Source organism: Acinonyx jubatus, chromosome C2 (assembly GCF_027475565.1).
Source record: "Acinonyx jubatus isolate Ajub_Pintada_27869175 chromosome C2, VMU_Ajub_asm_v1.0, whole genome shotgun sequence".
Lineage (NCBI taxonomy): Eukaryota > Metazoa > Chordata > Mammalia > Carnivora > Felidae > Acinonyx > Acinonyx jubatus.
The window spans coordinates 45472607-45495290 of record NC_069384.1 but is presented as its reverse complement, the minus strand read 5'-3'; the positions used below and the strand labels follow the sequence as shown (position 1 = coordinate 45495290).

General features: G+C 33.5%; 1 protein-coding gene and 1 pseudogene across 1 annotated transcript; both read right to left on the bottom strand.

Annotated features, from left to right (window-relative positions):
- Nucleotides 1-4555: 4555 nt before the first annotated feature.
- Nucleotides 4556-10757, bottom strand: LOC106982741 (olfactory receptor 5AC1-like). The gene is made up of 2 exons (XM_015080925.2): nt 10655-10757; nt 4556-5496 (listed from the first exon to the last, which is right to left on the bottom strand). Exons 1-2 carry the CDS (start codon nt 10755-10757, stop codon nt 4556-4558), a joined length of 1044 nt encoding a protein of 347 aa, XP_014936411.1.
- Nucleotides 10758-18517: 7760 nt separating this feature from the next.
- On the bottom strand, nt 18518-19487 carry LOC106982953 (olfactory receptor 5AC2-like; annotated as a pseudogene).
- Nucleotides 19488-22684: the final 3197 nt, after the last annotated feature.

The window sequence follows — 22684 nt, the reverse complement described above, 5'->3', positions numbered from 1 at the left end:
ATTCTCCTTCTTTTCTTTTCCTGACTGCTTTTGGATTAATAGAGGCTTTTTGTGATTTCACTTTATATCCACCTTTGGCTTATTATTTATACATTGTCTATTTTTTTGGTGGTTCCTTTACAGTATACAGTATATCACTTTAATTCATCACAATCTATCTTCAAATAATGTTATACCAAGTAATAATTGTGTCATATTGAAATAAGATGGTACAGGTATGCCTGATTCCTGTATAAAATATACAATATGACCTTAAGAGAATAAGGGCATCTTCATGTTCTTCCAGACCCTGAGACATGATTTGAGTGCAAGTAATTTATTTAGGAACAGTTGATGAGTGAGAAAGTGAGACAGGAAAGGGAATGTAGCCAATAAAAGGTAATTTAAAAAAAATTACAACTGTGGGCATGAATTTCAAAAGCATTATATCAACCAAAGGACAAAGAATTGAGGGTATTTACTCACCATCTCCCATCAGTCATTGGTTGATAGATGATCTGGAAGAGATTCTAAAAAGAACATTTACTTCTCAGTTTCCTAGTCTGCCTTAAGTGAGGGTAGAATCGCTCTGGCCATGAGAGAAAGCCCTCAGATGCAGATGTACAGCTTAAAAAGATATGGGCAACCATCAACAGTATCTACAACAGGGAATCTATAGGAATCAGTGGGCAGTGTGACCTGTGATTGACAGTGAATGAGCCATTCAGCACTAGCTATCATAGCAGGTCAGAATATCTCTCAAGCAACCCATTCTCAAAAAACTAAAGTTGTGACTTGCCCACAAATAATCAAAGGAATGATGAAATTTGATTTTATAGGCTTAGAAAAGCAGAAAACACTCTCAAAGTGAATTATAGCATACAGTTTATACTACATAACATAACACTTATCATAGGGCCTCTTAATTAAAAGAGAGTATCCTCTGATATTTGCCAAAATTCTGTTAAGAGTGATGGGATATTATTTAATTTATTTTTGAGTTTAAACTCTAACATATACTTACAATACAGTTACCAGTCACATTATCATCATCTGTTGGTCCATTGCTTATAGCATCTTATGCACAAGGCAGTCAGCCACACAATATTGTGTCATGAATACTGCCCCTGAATTGAGCAGTGCCCTCAGCCTGCCCAGCCATTCACAGTTTCTCTGCATACAGTTTGTCTCAATACTATTTATGGAACCCATTATTTTTCCCTCAATAGTTTATAAATGTGGTTTCATTGTCTTTGTAGTCTCAGTGCAACAGACAAAATGTTACCATACATATCTTTCCTTTAGTAGTAATCCAGTCTCTGTCTTTAAGGTTGTAGATATTCTCTTTACCCCTAGAGTCTGAAGGGGTTCACCATGAACATATCCTTGTGAATATGGATAAATGCTACCCATTGAGGATGTTTAGCTTAGGAATCCAAGATTTCCTTTGTTTCTAGGAAATGGCTTGATGATGTGTATTTCAGACTGATCCTGACTTGCCACTTTTAGAGTCACCAGCTGAAAGGTTGTAAATGCACCATAGAACCTCTTCAGTAGGAGGTTCTTCCCTAAAATACTCTTAAACAATAAATACCCCAATATGTTAAATTTTCTTATTAGTTTAAATATTATATGGTTTCACAGCACTTGCATTTTGAAATAATAGTGTCCTTATTCACAAATCTAAACCTTTCCCTCTGCCTAGTTGAAGAGAGGATATAGGACCGTGCAGAAACATAGAATAGTCATTTAAATCTCCATCAGCACCAAGATGCCTCTATTAAGTACCTCCATTTATATGACAAGGATCATTTTCTCCTAATACTGTATTTGATTTGTAGAAATTGTGATTTCAGTTCACTTCAATGTGTACCCTCTTCTTGTCTCTCCCTGTTTAGATTGCCAGGCACATTGATGTAATCATTTTACATTCATGTACTCTTTGTGCCCTGTCAAAAAGTCAAAGATTATCTAAAATATGCTGGAGGACCTGTACAGTGCTGGCTTCAGTCCTCAGCCTTACATCTTCCTAGCTTGCATTCCTGTTAGGTCTGTACATCAGATTTTCTGAATATGCTATTCTTCCTCTTAATTCTTCCTTACTGCTCACCAATATCAAGACATCACCTGGATATTTTGCAGTGGCAATAGGTAGCCAAAGATATTACAGATTGAAACAAATTATACATTTGCCACTTTAGAGTTCCTTTAAATTCATATGTCCAATGGAGAAAGTCACTACATATTTCTTAGAGTAGCCAATGAAAGAAAAATAAATATTACACTGAAAGTTTTTATAATCATTTCAGAAATAAAAAACATTCCATAGTGGCACTTACCCAAATTAAGATATGTTTCATTGTCTAACTAAAGAAGTAAATTATTTTTACTTGAGTAATAGACATGTAAGAGATTATAAGACCAATAACTATGGAAACTTACGTTTCTGCATGATTAAACATGAAAAGATAAATGCAGCCTATTCCTAATGTCTGAGGAGATATATCCTGAAATCTTCCAATATCTACAAATTCTTGAGTACCAATATTGCCTATAATTTCCCTGATAAAATATACTGTGTATTTTCATACAGTTGAGCCATACTTTTAATTAATTGTCTACTTTTTATTTTATCCCAGTTAAGATTCTTCTCAATACTATCCACCATTCTCTTATATTCTGTGCTTTTTAAAATATTTTCTTCACTACAAAGAAAGTTTTCTCTTCAGGACAGTTTCCTCTAAGAAGTTGCTTCATCTGAGTCTCTGAACAATCGAAAGGCAGCAAGACTTTTTTTTTTCATTCAAGTTTTTGCTTAAATTCCAGTTTCATTAATACACAGTGTAATATTAGTTTCAGGTGTAGAATTTAGTGATTCATCACTTACATAAAACACCCAGTGCTCATCACAACAGGTGGCCTCCTAAAACCCTTCACCTATTTAACCCATCCCCCTGCCCACCTCCCCTCCAACAACCCTCTGTTTGTTCTCTGTAGTTAAGGGTCTATCTCCTGTTTAACCTCTCTTTTATTTCCCCAATATATCCATCTGTTTTGTTTCTTAAATTCCACATATGAGTGAAATCATGTTATTTGTCTTTCTCTGACTTATTTTGCTTAGCATAATACTCTCTAGCTATGTCCATGTCATTGCAAATGGCAAGATTTCATTCTTTTTGACGGCTGAGTAACATTCTATTACATATATACCACATCTTCTTTATCCATTCATCAGTCAATGGACCTTTGGGCTCTTTCCATAATTTGGCTATTGTTGATAATGCAGCTATAAACATTGAGGTGCATGTATCCCTTTGAATCTGCATTTTTATATCATTTGGGGAAATACCTAGGAGAGCATTGCTGGATCATTTCTTACACCATACACAAAAATAAATTCCAAATGGATGAAAGACCTAAATGTGAAACAGGAAACCATCAAAATCCTAGAGGAGAACACAGGCAGCAACCTCTTTGACCTCAGCCATAGCAACTTGTTACTAGACATGTTGCCAGAGGCAAGGAAAACAAAATCAAAAATAAACTATTGGGACTTCATTAAGATAGAAAGCTTCTGGGGTGCCTGGGTGGCTCAGTCAGTTGAGGTCCAACTTCGGCTCAGGTCACGATCTCACGGTTTGTGAGTTGTGAGTTCAAGCCCCACGTTGGCTTTGTGCGGACAGCGCAGAGCCTGCTTCAGATTCTGTCTCCCTCACTCCCCCTACCCCATTCATGCTTTCTCTCCTCAAAAATAAAAAAACATTAAAAAAGAAGATAAAAACTTCTACACAGTGGAGAAAACAATCAACAAACCTAAAAGGCAGTCTTTGGAATGGGAGAAGATATTTACAAATGACATATCTGATAAAGGGGTTAATATCCAAAGTATATAAAGAACTTGTACAACACAACATGGGAGAAACAAATAATCTACTTAAAAATGGGCAGAAGACATGAATAGACATTTTTCTAATGAAGACATCTAGATGGCCAACAGAAACGTGAAAAGATGCTCAACATCACTCATCATCAGGGATATACAGATCAAAACTACAGTGAGATACCACCTCATACCTGTCAGAATGGCTAAAATTAATAACACAAGAAACAACAGGTGTTGCTGAGGGTAAAGAGAAGGGGAAACCCTCTTACACTGTTGGTCAGAATGCAAACTGGAAAAGCAGCAAAACTTTTGATATGCAGGCTTTGGACAATTATCTTGGCTCAGTCATTCCAGCCTCAAGCAAAGAAACATAAATATCTGCTACAATCATATTACAAACTATTATTGTATCTAATTTAGAGGAAATGTACAAAGAGTCAAAAATCACAAATTTTAAATGCTTAGTTTTCTTAAAGGTGGTCTATTTTTAATCAGTGATTCAGTTCTGTGTGACATTAAGATCTCCTTACATTGAAACAAATACCCAATGAAGCTTTCATCATACAGCACTCAGAAACTGCCCTAGACACTGCCTTCTGTTAAACTTATAAAGCCAAAGCTACTTTTCATAACTTCAGACCCCTTGCATTTTGCAAAGTTTGAAATGAGCAAGTTTAAATTTTGCCTTAAGAACTATTTATATTTTATTATTCTCCTCAAGGCATTTAAAACCTCTTTGTTTCTCAAACTGTAAATAAAAGGATTTAGCAGGGGAATTATGATTGTGTAAAATACAGAATACATTTTATCTTGATTTTCAGCTGGGCCAGACCCAGGACGCACATACATGAAGAAGAGAGTGCCATAGAACAAAGAGACAGAGAGCAAGTGGGCGCTGCATGTGGAGAAGGCCTTGCTCCTGCCCTTTTCAGACTTCTTTTTCAGGATGGCAAAGAGGACATGGGAGTAAGAGATGATAATAGTCACAAAGGTGAAAGATTGTATAAAGACTGAAAATATAAAAATTAAGAGCATATTAACTCTAGGGTCAGTACAGGAAATCTTAAACAGTTGTAAAATTTCACAGTAGAAATAATGTATTACATTGGACTTGCAGAAAGTTAATCTAAATAACAAACTGGTGTGCATCATAGGATGAAGAAACCCTATAATATATGAAACACCTAATAACCGAATGCAAAAGATATTGGACATCACCACTGGATAAAGCAAAGGATTACATATAGCTACGTAGCGATCATAGGCCATCACTACCAGAAGGAAACATTCAGTGTTTGCACTGGAAGCAAAAATATAAAATTGGGTGATGCATTCAACCAGAGATATCAAGTGATTGTTGGATAAAAAATTCATCAGCATCTTGGGAGTCACAGAGGTGGAGGAACAAGCATCTGCAAAGGCCAAACTGCCAAGGAGTAAGTACATGGGGGTATGAAGATGGGGGTCCTTCCAGATGAGAAAAATCAGTCCGAGGTTGCCCACCATGGTAGTGAGGTAGATGACCAAGAACACCAGGAACAGGGGGACCTGCAGCCCTGGAAGATCTGTAAGTCCCATGAGAACAAACTCCATCACCTGTGTTTTGTTTCCATCAGATTCACTCAAGTTGATCACTGAAATGGAAAAATAAGTGAAAAACAGAGTCATAAAAGACTGTGAAAATAATCACATTTTATTTGCAAATAAATGTATCTTCCTTATTTACATATCCCTTTTAACCAGAACATTTATCTTTACACTTCAGTATTCTTTACAAACAATATGTATTTGGGCAACTGTTCCTCAAAATTAAGGGGAATATATATATATATATATATATATATATATATATATATATATACCATATACACACCATATATATGGAATTTATTATGTATATTTATTTTATGTATTTATATTTATACATATTTATTATATATAATTTATTATATATAGAGAGTTTATTACTTGTATAAGAGAAGTGGTTTTGTTTTTTAATTTGGAAAAAATTAATTTCAATTTAATAATCATCTTCTAATTATAAAAGCTTTTAAAATAGAATTAAGCTTTTGAAATATGCTAAAGATGAGTAATCAAAGCCAATAGCATACATTCTAAACAATATAGCATCTTCCTCAAATTAGGACAGATTGAAATGCTTACTCTGACCATTATTGTACAGTATTTTTCAGAAACTTCAATACATCTAAGATATGAAAACAAAATATAACAAAGATTAATGAAATGTCATAAAAATTGTAGGAGACAAATTCATATTTTTACTAATGTTATATTGTTATAATTAAAGAAATAACATTATGACTTTAATAAGTACCAGATGCAGGATGAATACATAAATAATCACGAGATTTTTTTCAGTGCAAGAAAGAAATAAAAAGGATATATATCAGTTACAATAGCCATACACCTTAAAATACATTGAAATATTTTTAAAATATATAAGACCTTGTGAATAAAATTCTAAAACTTACCGAAAAGTATTATACAATTTCTAAAGAAATAGCCAAAATATGATCTCAGATAAGAAGACCTAGTATTATAAATATGTCATTAGAATTCAATTTCAGCTAGAAATTAAATTCAGTTAGTTGTTTTTAAGATTATTTACTTTTATTTATCTATTTTGAGAGAGAGAGACAGAGCCTGAGCAGGAGAGGGGCAGAGAGAGGAGTATTCCAAGCAGGCTTCACAGAGCTCAGTGTGGGGCTCGATCCCACAAACTGCAAGATCATGACTTTAGCCAAAATCAGGAGTTGGTCACTTAACTGACTGAGCCACCCAGGTGCCCCTGAATCCTAACTGCTTTTTAACATAATAGCATAAGCATAAAGTTCTTATAAAATAAAATTATTTTAAAGAGACAAGAAAAATATGAACAGTAACAAAGTTAAGTGTGCAGTGGTGTTACAACATAAAGCCTTTAATAGAATATAATATGACATGAAAATAGGAAAATATAATAGTAAAACCAAATAAAGACTCCAAAGACTGATTCAAGTATATGTATTGGAATTTAATATAGTACATGGGTGATTTTTCAATTGAGAAAATATTATGGCTACATTTGCCTATTTCAGAAAAAAAAAAGTAAGAATGGCTTTGTTTTCCATGTTTGTTTTAAAATTGTTACTGGATCAAGGGTTTAAAAGTAAAAAATTAAAAGAAAACAATTTAAATATTCTAAGAAAATGCATGAAATAAATATAATTTAAATATATTACAAAAATCTCTAAGAAACCCACGAATTATAAATAAGGATATAAGTGTATTTAATATAATGTTTAAATACATGAAAATGAAGTATGTATCAAATATTTCACAAGGTAAAAGATGAATAAAATGTTGGAAAAATATGTATAGTTAATATAATAGGCTAAATATTAGTTCCTATCACATGCTAGGAAATATTACTAATTGGTAAGAAAAGTCAAGTAACTCGACAGAAAACAAAAATGGAATTGAATGGGCAAGTCACAGAATATGTCAACACACTGAGTTAGTGTGAGGAAGGTGACCACCTTCCCTAGTACTCAAGATGTGTGAATAAAATAAGACGTTATTTTTCATTCCTCAGATTAGCAAAATCTGATTGTTAGAATTTAGAAAATGCCACTGTCACCCTTACTAATAAAAATGTAAATTAAGACTGAAAAACAATTTGGTAATATTTAAAAAAAATACACGGGGGCACCTTGGTGGCTCAGTCAGTTAAGCACCCAACTTTGGCCCACATCATGATCTCACTTACAGTTTGTGAGTTTGAATCCCATGTCAGGCTCTGTGCTGACAGCTCAGAGCCTGGAGCCTGCTTCAGATTCTGTGTCTTCCACTGTCTCTCTGCACCTCCTCAGCTTGCTCTGTCTCTCCCTCTCAAAAATAAATAAGCATTAAATTATTTTAATAATGAAACATAAATAAAAATACACATACTTTTCAACTCAGCAACCCATGCCTTCTATCTATTCTATGGCAATAACATATTTCATAGGTAGAAAAGTCTACAACAACATTGTTCACAGTGGCAAAAGACTGGAAATAACATGTAAACCAACAGGATGAAACAATGGTTGAACAAATTTTGGCATAACCAGACTAAGAGCTATTGATCTACGAGTTGTCTGAAAGAAATTTCCACAATTGCTAGGAATGTGAGAAAAATAAGATGCAGAGAAATGTATTTAACATTATCTCATTAAACAAATAGATAATAGAGTCTTAAAATTCCCATTCTGTAGATCTGTGAATACACACACACACACACACACACACACACACACACACATTTGCAAAAACCATAAGAACATAAAGATTGTATAAAATGATAGACCTTAGCTTGTTAATATTTATTGTCTGGTGGAGGTGAGAGGAGAGAATAAAGAGGAGAAAAATACACAGTACCTCCAAAACTGCTTTTGTGATAAAAACACAATATATAGTCATCCTATTTTATAGAATTATAGATATTTATATATGGTCAATGACATATATTTAAGGCTAGTCTTAAATTTTAATAGTAAAGAAGAGAAAAAGAGAGCAACAGGAATAATAATACTATTGCATTTAGTAGGTGGCAATAAATATTTTAATGAAAAATTAGGAATTAATCATAAGTAAATTTTATTTTATAGGTTTTCTGTATTTTAAAATACAGAAAAGGTTTTGGATTATGTAGCATATGCTTTTGAATATTTTCAGTTGTATCTGAATTCATCCATCAAGAGTAATTTCCCTCTGTCTCTCAGACAAAAGTTTTTTTGTAAACAAAGTTAGATATATAAACACAATGTTTTTTTTAAATAGTTTTCTTCATTTTCAGGTTCCTTTCTTTATATTTGATGCATCCCTGAAATAATTTGCTTGATTTTGTTCTATGACCTATAAATGCTGTCTAAAAGCAAATCCAAAGAGATCCCAAGGTATTTAGAGGTGAATGCACAGACTCTTAGATCACCTAGAAGGAGAAAAATCTATCTATAATTTGATGTGTAAATTCATTGCTTCCCAAAATAAAATGAATAACACAATTTTATACACACACTTCTTGCTGATTAAAATACATTTAAAAATCTACCTATATAGCCAAATTGTATTGTTTAACTTTAAAATAGCTCCATAGACAATATTTTCATAATGGTTCAACATTAGGGAGAATGAGGAGTTATTTCCCATGTTCCTTGAGAATAGAAAAAAAAAATAGCTTTAAAAATTTATCTTTTGGGTGCAAGGGTGGCTCCATCAGTTAAGCATCTAACTTCAGCTCAGGTCATGATCTCACAGTTGGTCATGATCTCACAGATCTCACAGTTCCAGCCTTGCATCAGGCTCTCTGCTGTCGGCACAGAGCCCACTTTGGATCCTCTGTCCCCCTCTCTCTCTCTGCCCCTCCCTTGCTCTCTCTCCCCCTCTCTCTCAAAAACAAATAACATTCAAAATTTATCTTTTAAAGCATATACCCATGAGAAGGCCTAGAAACACAGCACATGCAGCAAGAATGACTGAAATGTCTCTTCTAAAAATTAGCCTTACTAGACACTGAGGGCAAGTCATTTAATTTCTAAGGTGGGGTTTTGTCCTGAGTGAGCCTGCCTAGGTTTCTTGCCAACTTTAAATCCATAATTGATACACCCTATTTTTATAATTAGGTCAAGAGCTATTAAGTTCTTAGATCTTTTCAATATCCATATGTATCTCTATATCATGTAGATATACACATATATATGTGTGTGTATATATATATACACACACACATATGCACACATATATATCCATTGGAAACAAGGGGCTTAATAATGTTATCATTGGTGACTTTAGCTCATCTTTTCATGATTCCATGAACAAATTAAGGAAGTTTAAGCAGCATAATTTAGTTGTCCTTAGCCTGACAATGAAAAGTTTCTATGGTATGAAATAACCTCTGAAATTCTTGAGTCATTATCATCATTTTATCATTTGCCTCCTTTTTCTATTATCTCAAGTTTACTATTAAAAAGAAATATTATTATTTGTGTCTCCTCATCAGTCAAACATTTAGTATTTATGACAAGCATCCAGAATGGTCTACCCTGAAGTTAAACGAAAAACCTCATAGGGTTACCAGGATTTTCATTTCTCACCTGGATGTCTCATTATCAAACAAAAAAATTGAAAAACTACAAGTAATGAAAATTAGATGGATCCTAGTGTCCTCACTCAGTTTCTTAAAGTCTTTTCGAGATTGAGAAATGATGGGTTTCTTGAAGGAAAGATGGTGGGTTTCTAAAGGGAAGAAATATAAATTTCCCTCTACCATACTTTACATTGGGGCCAGAGACATCTTCATGAATCGCCAAACTGATGAAGTTTCTAGCTGCTTTCACACCCACATCCGCTGTACTTCCTCTTAAAATCTTTAAATGAAGAAAAGTGGAAGGTGCAGAATGAAGCAGTGATTACTTGCGCAAAGATTTTCCTTGGAAACCTCAACTGCAGGAAGAAGGTATTTATTTGTACTCTTTTCCAAATCTATTCATGAAAAAGAAAAAAATATATTTTAAATTCCCTCAGTAAAAGTTACCAATGGATTGATTCCCTGTAGGTTGGGGGCAAAGCTGTTCTACTGGGCATTGTGAGCTAATTGGGGAATAACCCAGGCATAGCAGGTGTAACAATTAGAAATACACTTTGTGTCATTAGAGTTCACTGTGAGGGCATCTTGACAAACTACCCCTGAGCAATTTTTAGGTCATAATAATTTCCTTTCTCTTATTGCTCTTGATGTTGCCACATTCCAACCACCGGATAGTTTCTTCAAATGTCTCAAAAACTCATGAAACTCAGAATGTCCAGATCCAAATTCAGAATCTTTGTAAACAGTATCACCAAGTGTGGCCCTCATCCTGCCTTCCCATTCTCAGTTAATGGCATCATCATTACCCCGTTTTTAAAGAAAGAAACCTGAGAGTCATCCTTGACACTGAATTCCCGCCTTGAACCCATCAGAACTATTATCAAACTCATGGCTTTTATCTCTTTAATACCTGCTGAAACCACCTACTTTTCTCAAAATTCAAGAAAACTCCATCTCCTGCCTAGAATACTCACATACCTTTTAATAATCTATGTGTATTTTCTAATATATTCTCCCACCAAAATCTGAATTTGGGCCAAAATCATCTTTATAAAATGCCAAACCACTGAGCTCAGCACTGTTCGCACACCCATGGATGAGATTCCATTTAAACCCTTAAGCATAACTTATGATCACTCTTAGAAGATCAAAATTCTTAAGCCTATATATCCCTTTCCTCATCCTAAAACCTATCCATTCATTCTCTGTACCAACCTTTGGTCCATTGTAGCTAATAGATTCTTTAGGGCAAATGAGTCTATTTATTTGACAGCAGAATCTAGGAGCTGAAGTTAAAAATCAAAATGTATAGTAAATTAAAAGGTTAAAAATCATGGCTTTCATATGCAATGTTGATGAGAAAAACAACAAAAACAAAAAACCAGAATTTATCCCTTTGTTTTTCTAATCTTAGTGTAGCAATGTAAGGAGTTCTCCTTAAACAGCTGCAAAGCTGCCAGCATCTCTCCAGGCCCATCAGAATCTGTGTGACATGCTTGCCTCTGTGTGAGCAGCACACACACACTTTTGTGATGGGGCTGACAAGGGCTCAGGAACCAGGGTAGAAGCCTGAGAATGCCCACTGGTTAGCACTACATTTTCTGTAGTAATGGGAACAGGTCATAGGAAAATGACAAACAAGAATTGCAAAATTATCCTTTTACTGACTTAGACATAGTAAAGCATACAACAGAAATCTGATGTAGGTTGGGGATAGTAAAACTCCAAATTTCTGACAGATAATAGGATTTGTGGCTCAGTTCTCTTGAGCTGCAAAGGCTTTCTCTGGGAAATACTGGTTGTGTAGTAACTGTGAATTCAATCTGTGAAAGGGAAAATTATGCTGTGTGTGGGTAACTTTGTGGATTGTGCAAATTTAATACCAAAGGCCCTGTGGTTCCTCGTCAGAGCAGTAACTTTTAAACATTGCATTATGTTTTACTCTTGACCACAGAGGCTTTATTTTCCAGTTCAGCTGGAAGCTTTATTCCCCTCATTCTCCTTCAGAACACCTTAATACTAACTCAACCAGCATCAGAGCCTTTGTTCCAACTTTTAATTTTTGCTGCTGTTTATTTGTTTTGCCATTTCACACAACACAACTCCTGGCCTGACTCTTGAACTCAGTTAATTGCTGATGTCTCTTGCTCTCAGGTAGTAGCTTATTGAATGCACAAGAGGAAGCCTCGCGTGTTCAAGTGAGAATAAAAGTTATAAGGAACTGCCTCTGTTAATTCTGTGTGGTATAGCATTAACACTCCTCACTTGTAAAAATTGAGGATGTTTGACTAGAGGATCCTAACTGCTTTACAAGTATATTCTCCATTGTGCCTGGAATTCTAAGGATTTTTTGGTTATTGGGCTCTAGGAGCATTTAAGTAGATTATGGAAGTAGAAAAGTAGGAAGGAGAAGAAAATATACTTTCTTTCTTGATTTGGTTGTAACTCAGCACCCCCCACTTTTTTTTTTTTAGCTTATCACTGAGATTGAAGAGGTGGAAATTTATGGGATAGATTTTCCTATGTAAGAAGCAGCCATATTCCCAAGTACTAAAAGAAAGAAAATATCCTTCTGAGTGACCCATTTATGTTCCATGTTCAGAGATTGTAATGCTTTTTCTTCAGACCTTTGATCAGTGAGAAAGTGACACAGCCTCAACTTAAAGAGCTTTATTCTCCTCCCTATAGCCTAGGACACTAATTAATTAATATTTAATGTATTGGTATAAATTTACCACACAATATTTCCATGGAACTGCTGTGATTTTGTCTCAGTACAATGAAATCTTCCAGTGAAATCAGATGGCCAGTCTGCTATTGATACAGTATTTTTTTCTTAATGGTGCCATTCATAGAAACAACGTTCCATTGGTTTGGGTGATGGAGTGTGGTGGTAGATTTACATTTAATTTATCACCTAATTTGCCTTTTTCTCAGATTTTATAGGATGGCTAAGGCCTCATATTTCTTCAGTTCATTGATAATGTTGTCTAGCATTCAATGTGCATGCCCATATATTAGATCATGCATTCAAATATAGTTCAGCCCTTATCAAATTACTCCACTCAAAAACCTTCTCTGAGTCCTTGCAATTTGAATAAAGCCCCAATTCCAATGCTCCACAACCTATTACGTACCTGTCAAATGCCCATTACCTATTCTCCTACCAGTTTAATTACAAATGGATAATATTTCCCCTGGTATGTGTTCCACTGATTTATATCATAAGATGACTACTCATCTGGCCCAAACAGAAATTTTAGTACAGTTTTGAGTAGCTGGCCTTATTAATATTATAGTCTCAGATATTCTTAACTGAACATGGCATTCATGGTGACAGAACCATATTTATATGGCCTGACCCCATACATCATTAGGCATAGAATGGATGTACGTGAAGATGGCAAAAACAGAAACAGTAGAAAAACTATGAGAGGCCTGTAGACTGAAAAGCGTAACGTGACTTCTCTAATCCACTGTTGTCAAGGTGGTACCCACACGTAGTACCACCTGTACACGTAGGCCCACAGACCTACTTTAGGCTTAGTAGAAGCAGTGGTATAGGAGACACTTAGAGTTTAATAGACTATTTTTCAGTACAATGCTAGCTTATATACAGAATTTTCTGTAAAAATGTATGTTAAGCAACAGAGAATAGAGTAGGAATTATTGCCTAAGACTCATACATCAGGAAAGAAATGTAGCAGAAACAGAAAATCATTGCTCATTTATTTAGACAAATATTTTTGTTTTATTCTTCACCAAAATACAAGAATATAAATAAAGAGGTCAAAAAGCTTACAGTGGATACCATGCTGGAAGGAAAAAAATTACAAGGAGGTAGGAGGATATAATAAAGTTTTAATTTAATCAGTCCCTCTAAAATGAAACACCATTATTAGAAGACTGATTAGAAACACTGAAAATTTTCAAGTGGTTTGTAATTACTAAAAAATTAATTTTGTATAAACAGTACTTCTAATAATGATTTTTTTCATTGATACTGTCAGAATGAAAAGGGTAATTCATACTTACCAGAAATTTTTAACTCTACTTATTGTGAAAATTATTGCTATGTATTTGTCTATATGTTTAGACAAATATTTTAATGTCAGCAAGGAGGATACTTACTTAGAAGTACTTTTTTTTTTAGGTGACTAATTACCTTGAAATGCTCTAAGATGATGTGTATAGTCACTTTTGTTTTTAAAACTCATGAACTTTATACTATTTAATTCCAAATAATTTCTTGGGTATAAAAGTCTTACAAAGCAAGAATAATGCACCTGGAAATTGTTTGGTTTTATGGAAGGCTTTTAGAAGACTTTGCATGTGATTCTAACTGTTTCCAGAATGGGTTATCATTGGAAATAGAGCTCTCATGCATTTACTCATTCAAGAATCATCTACTAAGATGATGATATAAGAGTGAAAGCAACTGAAACATTGCTTCACTCTTGCCTATAGCTGAAGAACAAATCTTAAATTCTGACAAATTGACTGGGTGTTTAAAAGACTTAATAAAAGTTTACACATTTTCTATTTTTTTTTTTAACTAAAAAATGCATTGAGTATTATCAATGTGCAAGATGTCCATTTAGGTTTTGTGCTTATTTAAATAAAAATTGAAAAAATGGTAAGGACATTTTATTTGAGAAATGTGTATTCCTTTATCATTTTATTAGTCCACCTTAAATTTGTTTCTTTTGCTGTATGTGTAAGAAGAGATTTAGTAGAGAATTGCAATAATATACAACAAAGGATGCATTTTGCCCTGTTCTTCATCTGTGGCAGATTCAAGACTCACAAATCTGAAAAAAAAGAGTGTTGTAAGAGAACAGGAGAACAGTGAGCAAATGGCCACCGCTGTGGAGAAGGCATTACTTCAGCCTTTTTCATAATTATTTTTCAGTATGCCAAAGATGACATGGGTGTAAGAAACTTAATTTAATTGTTCATAGGAGTGAAGTTTGAATAAAGACTGAGAAACCAAAAAGAATCAATGCATTAATAGATTCACCTGTTTGGAAATTTTATATGGCAACAAGAATTCAAAATAGAACTGGTGTTTTTATGTTGGATCTGTAGAAAGTTAACATAAATGGAAATTCCATATGAACAATAAGAGGTAGCAAACCAGAAACATGCAAAACACTCAGCAACTAAATTCCATTTGGAATAAAATCCATAATATAATACAGACAACTTTAGGGTGGCTCAGTGTCTCAGTCAGTTAAGCAACTGACTTTGGCTCAGGTCATGATCTCACGGTTTGTGGGTTAGAGCCCCACATTGGGCTTTGTGCTGACAGCTCAGAGCCTGGAGCCTGCTTCGGATTCTGTGTCTCCCTCTCTCTCTGCTCCTCTCCTGCTCATGCTCTGTCTCTTTGTCTCTCAAGAATAATAAATATTTAAAAAAAAAGAATTAAAAAAAAAGAATACAGACCATATCAAAAATAAAGCTAAAATGAAATCAATAAATTCAACACTGGATATAAAATCTAGAAGAAACCAAAATATTACAAGAAGGGAGAGCCAATGGAAAAAATTTAAAACTAGGAGAAAGTAAAGAATTAGATAAGAGCAAACAAAGTTAGATGTAATTTTTAAAATTATAAGCTAATTCTTTTAAAATACCTACAAAATAGAAAAATTATTAGCTAACCTACATTTTCCTAAGTGAGAAAAAAATGATAAAAGGGAAGTAACCTTCCAAACCCATAAATGTAAAAACCATTATGTGAGTCTTTGTCTAGTTCTAGATAAATAAATTTTAAAATATGGATGAAGTGAATAGTTTTATTAAAAATAAAATCATAAATTTTATTCTTAATAACACACAATAGGCCATCCACAGCTAATAAAATTAATATGTTCTGGATTTAAGTATGCTTGTAGATCTAATTCTATCATCAGTTCTCTAAGTATACATTACCTTTATCACAAAGATACTATCAGCCAGATCCAAAATGTGAAAAATTCTATAGAAAATAAACCAGTTTATTCAGCAGATAAATGACATGAAAAAAGGAGGAAGAGAAAACTATTATAGATGAAAAGAAATTTAAGAACCATCATCAAAATGCAATAGATATACTTTGTTTAAATCCTGATTCAAACAAAGAACAAATTTTTGATACAAATTGGGAATACGAAACATAGATTGATATTAAATAATGTTAAGAAATTAATTCTCTTATGTATAATAATTTCACTGTGGTTACAAAACAAAGTCTTCATTTGTTAGCATTACATACACTAAAAGATTAACAAGTTTTTAATAATTGGTTCTGCCTTTAATAATTCTGTCATGAAATATCATTGCAGAAATTAGAAACATTATGTAAGTGCCATACCCTCAAAGTAAAAAACAAAAAAGCAAAAAAATAAAACAAACAAACAAAACAACTGTTGAGACATATATGCATGGAAACATTTATTTTTGTCAAAATGATAACAAAAATCTAAAAGATTGTAACAGAACATAATGGTAAATTATTGGAACAGGGCCCTAATCAAAAGTAAGGAAAATGTAATGCAAAAATCAATCCTAACCTATAAATTAAAAATATCCACATTAGATATTAAAAGAAAAAAAAAAAGGCGGCAGGGCAGGGGGGTTGCCTGTGTGGCTTAGTTGGTTGAGCATCTGACTTCAGCTCAGGTCATTATCTCACGGGTTGTGAGTTCAAGCCCCATGTCGGGCTTTGTGTTGACAGCTCAGAGCCTGGAGCCTGCTTTGGATTCTGTGTCTCCCTCTCTCTGCCCCTACCCCACTCATTCTCTCTCTGTCTCTCTCAAAAAGTAAATAAACATTAAAATTTTTTTTTAAAAACCCTGTGTCATTGTTAGCCACCAAAACAGTAAAATTAACCACAATTTTCTGCAGTCAATAGTACTTTTCAAAAGAATGCATTCAGTTGTCTAACATTTTAAAAAGCCATTTATAATGGGAACCTATGGCAATAAAATTGTAAGCCTATTAAAATGAATTGAATATTTTCATTTATATTCATAAGTCAAATGATTGATAAATTTATGATGCATACTGTCTTCATTTTAGATAAGTATTTTGATGTTTGTTGGAATTAAAGAAAAAAAAACCCTAAATTTAACTTTTAAAATACTTCAACAAGAGGACCATTTTCACTCCTGCTTCAACAACTTGAATTTAGTTTTTATTTCCTATGAATTCTTTTTTTTTAAATGCAGTGCTTGAACAAACAGATTGCTCAAGGAACATAATTAAGTCCTCGCCAAAAAAAAAGAAAGAAAAGAAAAGAAAAGAAAGGAAAGGAAAAGAAACGAAAAGAAAAAAAGGAATCTATGTCAATTGTAGTATACTAAAATAAATTAGTCTAGGGGTGCCTGGTTGGCTCAGTCAGGTAAGCATATAATTCTTGATTTTGGCTCAGGTCATGATCACACATTTTGTGAGTTCCAGCCCAGTGTTGGACTCTGCTCTGACAGCAGGGAGCCTACTTGGGATTATCTCTGCTTCTCTCTGCCCCTCCCCATATGTGCGCCCTCTCTTTCTCTGTCTCTCTGTCTCTGTATCTCTCTCTCTCTCTCTCTCTCTCTCTCTCTCTCAAAAATAAATAAATAAATAAACTTAAAGAAAAAAGGACCACTAGCTCAATTTTTTGCCTGCATCCATATATGCTTAACCAGTTTCTCATCCTTGCCCTCCGCTTTGCCATCTACCTAGTGTAGGAGAGCAAAGCAATCTCTACGCAAATGTTTACCAACTTACTATTGCTAACAAAATAGTCATGTAAATAGAGTACAGGAGATCTGTAATATCTAAGAAAGCTATGTCTTGAGATATTTCCAAATCTGCAAATTCCAAAATACCATTATATTATATTGTCCTTCCTGTATGAAAGTTAGTATGTGGGCTTCTAGATATGGGAAATTAAAATCTTGATGTTCCATTATTTAATTCAAGCCAACTTTTTTTTAATTGTTGTTATTAAAATGCACCAATTTTTTCAAACTCTTCATTTTTATTAATTTTCCTCCCCTTTATTTCGGAAACATTTTTCTTCCAAGAATCTAAGTTTTTATCATTTTATCATTATGTGGTAAAACATCACAGAGCCTTATTAACATGCAGGTCGAGCTCAGTGAGCTAGGATCAGTCATGAACTAAATGACTCCGACTTACACACCAGCCTCAGTTACTGTCAATTATTAAGTGGAATTTAGGGGAGGAGTCCCTTGCAGATATCAAATTTTCAAAGACTAAATGTTCAGATAAAAAGGAATTACAATATTTTTAAATAAATCAACAATTAGTAGTAGGAGTCATTTCAACTGACGTAATAACTTTAATTGGATGTATATTCAAGTAAACATTGTGTGAAGCTGGGTTCCTTCACCCATTGCTTAGCGACCACCCTGACCACTAGCTCTTTAGTAAAAGGGCAGAACCATGGCTAATCTGTAAGATTTAAGAACTCGTTTATGCAAAGGGTGAGAAGAGAAACCATTTGAAATTTCCCTTGACAACATTTACTTCTTTGTAGCTCATCTCAAGGCACCTACAGCCTCTTTATTTTCTCAAGCTGTAAATAAATGGGTTTAGCAGGGGAATTATAATAGTGTAAAATAGGGAATACAATTTGTCCTGATCTTCGTCTAGACTGGATGCAGGATGCACATAGGTGAAGATGAGAGTGCCACAGCACAATGAGACAGAGAGCAAGTGGGCACTGCATGTAGAGAAGGCTTTGCTTCTGCCCTTTTCAGACTTCTTTTTCAGAATGTCGAAGAGCACACGAGGATAAGAGATTATGATGGTCATTAAAGTGGATATTTGTATTAAGCTGCAAAAATAAATATCATTAGTGCATTAATAGATGGGTCAAATAGATGAAATTTGGAATAGTTGTAAAATTTCACAGTAGAAATAATGTATTATTCTAATACATTATAATAATGTATATTCTATACATAGAATAATATTCTAACATTATAATAATGTTAAACCTGCAGAAAGTTAATCTTAATAACAAGCTCATGTGAATCAGGGGATGCAGAAAACTGATTGCATATGAAATAATTATCAACTGAATGCAGAGTCTGTTGGACATTATCACTGGATAAAGCAAGGGGTTACATATGGCTACATAGCGGTCATAGGCCATCACTACCAGAAGGAAACATTCTGTAGTTGCACTGGAAGCAAAAAAGTAGAATTGGGTGATGCACTCTGCTAGGGATATCATTGCAGTCTTGTCTAAGAAATTGACTAGCATCTTGGGAGTTACAGAGGTTGAAGTGCAAGCATCAGCAAAGGCTAAACCACCAAGGAACAAGTACATAGGCATGTAAAGATGGGCATCCTTCCAAACAAGAGCCATCAGTCCAACGTTGCCCACCATGGTGATGATGTAGATGACCAAGAACATGAGGGAAAAGAGGAACGCAGCCATGATCTCTCTGTAAGTCCTGTGAGAACAAACTCAGTGACCAGAGTCTTGTTTCCTTCTGACATGTCCACACTTGACCACGGTAATGAAAAAATATGTATCAAAGACAATCACTAAAGGTAACATAAAGTAGTGGCATTTTATTTGCACATTAAATTGTACCTTAGTGTTGTTTTCCATTTAATTAATAGTTTTTAAAGTTTAACTTTTAGCTTGTAGTAAATCTGTTTACAAATTCTTTAAGTATCTGATCCTAAAATTGGAAAAACCTGAAATAAAAGCAAATTTTGAGGCAATATTAAAACCATGTGAAGGGCTATTGCAAGTGGAAGAAATACCATTGCCAAAACCATTGCATGAGGGAGAGAAATAGACTATCAATTTAACATAGGTATAACCATGTAATTTTATTGCAAAGAAAAATCCACAAAGGGAAAGGACAAAAATATGTTGGGAAAATGTTTGGAACATATTCTGCATACATGGGTTTAATACATATAAAACACACACATACACACACACAACCTCTTACAGCTAGGTTCATGCAAGTTAAATAACCCAGTGGAACTAATGGGAAGAAAATATGAGCAGACCTGTTTACGGAAGAGTAAGTCAACATGACCGATATATATATGAAGCAATGCTCATCCTCCATAAAATTAGAAATATTATTTAAATTGATACATCATTTTCACTAGTTAGAAAGGAGATAAGCTACAAAGCAAAATGAGAGATAATATCTGATGACAGGAAAGTGAGAAAGGAAGCATTTCCTACTATAACTGGTGAAAATGTAAATTGTAACAGCCTTTTATATCTGACATTATCTGTCAAAATTAGAAACTTATATAAACTTTGATCACCAGTCTTTGTCATGGGTATATATTCTAGAAATAATATCATTCGCATACAAGAATAAAGTACAAACATTGTACTTAATGTTTTAGTACATGAAGACAAGGACTGGAAACAAAGACAACTCCCAACTAAAAAAAACAAATTGAATAGTTGAATAAATTATAGTGCAGTCTTACTGTGGAGCACTATTCAAACATAAAAGAAATGTGTTTGAGCTGTACCAGTTAACAATGGAAGCTTTTATTAATGTATTAAGTGAGGGAATCAAAATATAAAGAAATTTAAATTTTATGGGCCCATTTATATAATTTAAAAAATTATGCATATAAAATTTTTAAAAATGTATGCATATAAATAAATATGATATGCATGTGGATAAATATACCAACTTTCTTAAAAAATTTTTTTAATGTTCATTCATTTTCGAGAGAGAGAGTGAGACAGAGCATGAGTAGGGGAAGGCCAGAGAGGGAGGGAGACACAGAATTGGAAGCAGGCTCCAGGCTCTGAGCTGTCAGCACAGAGCCTGACATGGGGCTCCAACCACAAACCTTGAAATCATGACCTGAGCCGAAGTCAGACACCTAACTGACTGAGACACCCAGGCACCCCGAAATATACCAACTTTCTAACATAGATTTTTCTGTGCAGGAGTACATGTAGCATTAGGAATAGAGAAAACAGAAGAGAGAGATACTTACTTCATCACAACCCCCCCACACACACCAAAGTTCATGACAAAAACATGATATATATCATAAGCCCTTTTCTATGTAATTTTGTTGTGTGTGTGTGTGTGTGTGTGTGTGTTTGCATTTGTGTGTCTGTGTGCATGTGTGTGCCTAGAAAGATATATAAAAGGATGGTCACAAGTATGTTAATAAAAAAGAAAAAGAAAATGCTACTGTAACCTTGAAAGAAGAGTCTTTGGCACTGAAAACTCAATGTAAAATTAGGAATAAATAATCTGTAAATATTTCTTTGAAATATTTATTATTTATCTTTAATTCTTAAGGATGCTTTCCATGTTAATATTTGGTAATAGACTTTTGACTATTAAGAGCAAGAATGATTTTTTGAAATAGTCAAAGGTATTGAAATTGTTAAAGATGGTGTCTAAGTATAGGAGTCATTTTTATTGTTTATACAGTTTCAGTACTTTTCTTATCTAATTTATTCCTAAGGGTTTTATAGGTTTTTCTGCTATTCTGAATATAATATCTGATATTTTCATGAAGTAACAAGCTTGATTTTCTTCTATGACTTTAAAATGACATCTGAAGGAAATCGAGAATAGAATTTTCCAAATATTTTAGAGTGAATGGGTAACCTTCCTTGAAAGAGAAACAAAAATATATTTACCATAATAATAACAGTTGGAATAATAGTAGCTTACTCATTTAAAAATCAATTTTACAATTTTATATCCATACCTCTTGACATTTATAATACATAAAGACATTAAATGAGAATGCACTTAAAAAACTGGGCTTGTTTAACCAATGGGGAGAATGACAAGTTGTTATTCTCCATCTTTGCTAAGCTAAAAAAATTAATAAGTTTAAATTACTAAACACATACCACAGGGATCCCTTTTATAACATATATACCTAAAAGGAATCACTGGAGTTCATTTGCTAAAAATCAACTATGTGAATTTTAAGGAAATGTCATTTTATTTCCAAAGTGAAAACTTTGTCCTAAAGTGGCCTTGCTTTATTTACAACCCAAATCACCAAATAATAGATATTTCTAATGTCACTTCATTGATTCAGCATAATTAAGGCAAGACATGACAAGCTTTGAGAAATTTTTTTCCTTAAGAGGAATGTGAAAAAAACATCACATTAGAATAAAGGAGATAGTGCTAGCTATATATATATATATATATATATATATATATATATATATATATAGTATATTATGTAATATAAGGGCTATATTACAGCCCTTGTTTTCTCATGAGTCCATGAAATTTTAAGAGATATGTATTAAAGACCAGCCATTAAACTCGTTTAGAATTATCTTGATTCTGCAAAATTATAAATGTAGATACAAACTACATGTCTGTCTCAAATCTAAACTCTCTGCATTATAAAATGTAACTTAAAACTGTTGAATCATTCTTCTCATGAGTGTTTTAATTTTTCCCATATACTTCATTTTTCTATTAATTAATTATGAATTTTTGTGATAAATATGTCTCCTGTACAGTTAGTCATCCTCTCCCATTCATCAAATTTTGATCACTGAGTGAGAAAAATCTCAATGCCTCACTAGAATTTTAAGTTCTTACGTAGACATCTTACATAGATATTTGGTTATCTAAAGACAATTTGAAATATAGAAAATGTATAAATCACTGTACTCTCACCCAGTTCCCACATACATTGGAAAGTCAGTG

Coding starts and splice junctions, on each gene's coding strand:
- LOC106982741 (XM_015080925.2), bottom strand. CDS start 10,757: ATGAGGGCCACACTTGGTGATACTGTTTACAAAGATTCTGAATTTGGA. Junction 5,497..10,654: donor TTTGAAGAAACTATCCGGTG/GTTGGAATGTGG, acceptor TTTCCATTTCAG/TGATCAACTTGAGTGAATCT.